The 5,413-nt window shown below is 42.1% G+C and overlaps 1 protein-coding gene across 1 annotated transcript in view; it reads left to right on the forward strand.

The window, feature by feature from the left end:
- Positions 1-1,476, forward strand: part of SPTLC2 (serine palmitoyltransferase long chain base subunit 2) — a 105,548-nt gene extending 104,072 nt beyond the window's left edge. Inside the window, exon 12 of the mRNA XM_033187270.1 lies at positions 685-1,476. Coding sequence (XP_033043161.1) covers positions 685-804 — 120 coding nt within the window. The 3' untranslated portion in view covers positions 805-1,476. The remainder of the gene's footprint in view (positions 1-684) is intronic.
- Positions 1,477-5,413: the final 3,937 nt, after the last annotated feature.

Raw genomic sequence — 5,413 nt, forward strand, 5'->3', positions numbered from 1 at the left:
GTGAGCTGAGATGGTGCCACTGTATTCCAGCCTGGGTAATAGAGCAAGACTCTGTCTCAAAAAGAAAAAGAAGTTGCTGGGCTCATTTGCTCACACCTGTAATCTCAGCATTTTGGGAGGCCAAGGTGGTGGATCACTTGAGGTTGGGAGTTTGAGACCAGTCTGGGCAACATGGTGAAACCCCATCTCTACTAAAAATACAAAAATTATCTGAGCATGGTGGCGGGCACCTGTAGTCCTGGCTAATTTGGAGGCTGAGGCAGGAGAATCACTTGAACCTGGGAAGTGGAGGTTGCAGTGAGCTCGGATGATGCCACAGCACTCCAGCCTGAGCAACAGAGTGAGACTCCATCCCAAAAACAAAAGGGAGAGATGACAAATTTTAGTCGGTTTTGTGCATTCAGAGTGCATATAACTTTTTCTACCAAGCATATCATACTTTGAATTATAGCCTTTATTCTGCATACCTGGCTATTCACAACCCATTATTCATGGTGAGCTTGAAAGCCTTGTTCAGAAAGCAGGTCCTTCCACAGCTGTATTGTAGTCTGATCTTGTAAATGCACTAGACATAAGTCCTGCTGAAGGATAATCTTGCCATGATTGTTTTTAGCAAAGTAAAACACCAGGCATGCCTGCATCCTACTGGCTCTGACAGACCTCTACTTTTCTTGCGTATTTTAGGCTTTAAAGGAGATAGATGAAGTTGGGGACCTATTGCAGCTGAAGTATTCCCGCCATCGGTTGGTGCCTCTACTGGACAGGCCCTTTGACGAGACAACATATGAAGAAACGGAAGACTGAGCCTTTTTGGTGCTCCCTCAGAGGAACCCTTCCTCACCCAGGACAGCCTGTGGCCTTTGTGAGCCAGCTCCAGGAACCACACTTCTATGGCCATCTCATGTGAAAGACATTGCCTCAACTACTGAAGGTGGCCACCTCCACTCTAAGTGACATTTTGTAAATAGTAAAAAACTGCTTCAAATCCTTCCTTTGCTAAGTCTCACCTTTAAAAACGAAGGTGACTCACTTTACTTTTTCGGTCCATTAAAAAAACATTTTATTTTGTAACCATTCTACTTGTGAAATCACACTGACCCTAGCCTGTCTCTGGCTAACCACACAGGCCATTCCCCTCTCCCAGCACCTCGCAGACTTGGGCCCATCAAGAGCTACTGCTGGCGCTGTCTCCACAGCCTGGAGACTTACCTGGCCCTCCTCCCTAGGGAGCAAGTGCCTTCCACTTACTTCCCATCCAGGTCTCAGAGATGGCCAGCCTTGAAATCCTTATTTAACCATTCAAGTAATCAATAGAAGTATTCACCCTTTAATCTTAAGTTTAGCCTTTTAAGAAAAACAGTAAGCGATGACTGCTGAAAGGCTTATTGTGTAATCTCCTGAGGGTTTGGTCTTAATCCATTTTGTTCTGGTCACCAGATGATTTCTTCCTTTACCATCAAATATTTCTTCATAATGATTACAGTCTGAGGATGTGCGCAAATTCTGGTTCTTCCCAAGCTCCAGCCATAACACATCCCACCCCGTTTTTAAAGCGCTTACTGTTTTCAAAGCACCCACATCCCCCGCTGGTTAGAAGGCCACTCTCACATCTGAGTGTTGGGTACAAAGCCGCTCCGTAGAGTGATGTGCACTCCCGGTGGGTGAGGGCCAGGGGCAGTGTGGAAAGAACTGATTACTCCTTGCAGAGTCTGTGGCTTGCATTTCCTACTGATTTCTACGTTTGAAAATTATGACAGTCTCTGGCTGGGTCTGGGTCCAGATTAGGATTTAAACTGATAAAGGAAAATGTTGGTAAATCCTCTGCTCAGAAATCATTTATCATGTTCCTATTTAAGGATTAGATTTATTAATTTAGGCCTTTTAGAAGCTAACCCACTTAAATATTACTCTTCTGAATGCTAGTTCTCTTTTATTCTTCATGTCCTAAGACAGTTGAATCTGGCATCTGGGGCTAGGGTCTGCCTGTCTACATTTTTTTCTTTTTTTCTGAGAAATTCTGAACACACAGATCTCTTTCCTAAACTGACATTTTCTATTTTGACTGTTTTCATACTATAACCAGGTAAAGGGACTTTTTTCAGAGAGCTTTATACTGCCTGACCAAAGAACAAATCCGAAAATCACCATTTTAAAGTTCTTTTTTAGTTGAACCAAAGTGTAAGTGAAGCGGACTTTTGGCATGGTTATACCCAGGATCCGCTTGTCCTTTTGTATCCATCAGGTGTTACAGGAGAAGGATTGGGAACAGAATGGAAAAGCAGTGTATGAAAGTCATGTTACAGGCTGGGTGCGGTGGCTCACACCTGTAATCCTAGCACTTTGGGAGGCTGAGGCAGGTGGCTCACTTGAGGTCAGGAGATCGAGACCAGCCTGGCCAACATGGTGAAACCCCGTCTCTACTAAAAATACAAAAAAAATTAGCCAGGCATGGTGGCAGGCGCCTGTAATCCCAGCTACTTGGTAGGCTGAGGCAGGAGAATCGCTTGAACCCAGTAGGCGGAGATTGCAGTGAGATGAGATCATGCCACTGCACTCTAGCCTGGGTGACAGCGAAACTGTGTCTCAAAAAGAAAGTCACGTTACACATTTTAGTTTTTGAAATTGCTCCTTTTATTGGTAAAGATTATCAATCCAAATTCTCCTGGGTGTCTTGTCATCAGCTGTGGTATGTTTGTGTACATTACATGTAGCAGAGGATGTAAGCAATATTATTGTTTGTGAAGTTTTGTTTTTAATGTCTTGAGTATAAGTTTATTCACTGTCAGCATCTACGAGCTTTAATAAGCCCCTGAGATATTCCAAAGTTTTATTTTACTTTTTTAAAGAATAGAAAAAGATGAATGAAAGAACCAAGGAGAGATGCAGAGACTATATTTAGCATGTACAGGTTAAAGTAAGAAGGAGGTTGTGGTAACTAAATAAGGAGTCCTATAAAATCAAATACATTGTCACCTGTTCCTGCACATCTAATTTCCTAGCATAGAATCCCACTGGAATACCACATAGCTTTTGCACAGCAGTTACTATTTAATAACATAAATGTAGGGTTTTTAAAAGTCACAGACTTATAAGCAATGAACTCACCTGCTGGTCTTTTCATTTTGGCTTGCATGAAGTCACTGAAAAACTTTGTTGGTACAAAGTTACTTCAAGATAAGTGTAATTTTGTTACAAGTTTATTTTGAAGAGACAAACCTCCTGTGATCTATCCAGGACCTCTGTACTTTCTAAAGAACAAAATGTTATGTATACATTATACATGGTTGGTTGTCTCTTCTTGAAATTGTAATATAAATCTAGGGTCCAGTCATATCCTAGGTATCATCGTTTATCCAAGTACTTGGAGGAATACAAGTGTATATATAAATACAGTCATTGAGAGTAAGTCGAGATTTGGGGCATACAAGAATAGTTTCATACACAGTTTAACATGGCCTGATTCAAGACTCTGATAGGATTCAAACAGATGTCTGTTAACCAAAACTACCAAAACCGACCATCTGAGTCGACTGATAGAGGTGTGACTAGTTCTTAGCACTTTTTCTCATTCCTCTTTTAATTCAGCATTGCTGTTACCTATTTCAGGCTTATAAGACCTCTTTCAGCAGATCACATCAGAAGCCAGGAAATGTATAGCTAGGAGACGTCAAAAGCCCACATGAAGAGTGGGCCAAGCAGCAGTGGCAGTTTCTTCTCGCATCTTTTTTTTAAAAAGCTTTAACTTAGCAGGGGAATGGACTTTATAGCACTTTTTCAACTTTTTGCTTTGCTTTGGATAAGACATCCTTACCTTTAAAAAAAAGCCCCAAAGTACTGCTTTTTTGTTTGAAGAATCCAGCCATCGTAGTGCTTTAGTCACTATCTTAAACATTCATGATAGGGTGAGGATTTTAAAACAGGATTCTTGCTTCTGTAGTCATCAAGGTGAACAGAAGCATCCTACACAACTACTAAGGGCTCTATGTTTGTGTCATGCCTCTTCAGACACCGAGGAGTTGAACATGTTTCCAGTGATTTGTCTCTGTAATGCCTTCCTCCTTTACTTGGCCTTTCATTCTTTCTGTACCTTCAAGTTCTTGATTTTTAAAATTCCAACTCTAGAGAAAACCAATATATGGTTGTGCTGGGCTTTGACAATAGCATATCAGACGCCTTGGTTCTGTTTGTACAATAGCATATCAGACGCCTTGGTTCTGTTTGTACACTTAGCCTTACATTTCAGGAGGAGGCTTTTCATTAGGGGCTTAAGCTAGCTCCTTTGGCTTTAAAAAAATTTTTTTCTTTTTTCAAATTTCTTCATTACCTAAGGGAGCCTGCATCTGAATTCCTCAACTAGTTCAGCCTAACTGAATGTTCTTTTTTTTTTTTTTTTTTTTAGTAGAGACGGGGTTTCACCGCGTTAGCCAGGATGGTCTTGATCTCCTGACCTCGTGATCCGCCCGTCTCGGCCTCCCAAAGTGCTGGGATTACAGGCTTGAGCCACTGCGCCCGGCCGCCTAGCTGAATGTTCTACTGTGTTAATACCCTTTGCTTCCTTCTTATTGGTGAAAACCAGGGGGATGAGTGGCTTCCATGGAGAGATTTCCTGATTTCTCAGGGAGGAAAAAGTGATGACATTTACCACTACTTTTCTGTTTTTCCCCTTTTTCCAAATTGGTAAGGATTTCCGGTTCCTAGTGATCTGGGATTGGGTAGCAGTGCAGAACTGCCGGTCATGCCATGGGCCGTGAAGAAAGAATATGGGTAACTGTTGTTTTGCAAGAATTTGTAGGGTTATGGGCAGTTGTTGTCTTGTTTGAAGCATTGCTATGACCTAATTCCCAAGGTGTCTTTCCTCTCTTGGTGTTCTCAGTAAGCCAATGAGTTTTAATCTCTACTTGCTATAATCTCTACTTGTGCTTAGAAAAAGAGATGAGAGTAGTGGTTTTCCTTCAAACTGTCCACATTCATGAAGATTATGAATTGTTAGGACAGCCAGGGCAAGATAGACCCTGTCTCTACAAACTTTTTTTCTAAATTAACCGGGCATGGTGGTGCCTGCCTATAGTCCCACCTATGTGGGAGAATCACTTGAGCCTGGGAAAGTCAAGGCTGCAGTGAGCCATGATTGCACCGCTGCATTCCAGCCTGGGTGACAAAGTGAGACCCTGGCTCAGTAAGAGGGGAGAAAAAAAAGGAAGAAGAAGAATTGTTAGGAGCTGGGTGCAGATGCAGCCTGCAATCCCAGCTACTCGAGAGGCTGAGGCAGGAGGCTTGCTTAAGCCCAGGAATTTGAGCCTAGCCTGGGCAACACAGCAAGACCCCATCTCAAAAAAAAAAAATGTTTTTAAAATCAACTTAGCCCAAAGGGGTTGTGAATGGGGGAGGTATAAAAAGCAAAGATTATTTTTTG

Source organism: Trachypithecus francoisi, unplaced genomic scaffold, assembly GCF_009764315.1.
Source record: "Trachypithecus francoisi isolate TF-2019V2 unplaced genomic scaffold, Tfra_2.0 Lachesis_group3, whole genome shotgun sequence".
In the NCBI taxonomy this organism is placed as follows: domain Eukaryota; kingdom Metazoa; phylum Chordata; class Mammalia; order Primates; family Cercopithecidae; genus Trachypithecus; species Trachypithecus francoisi.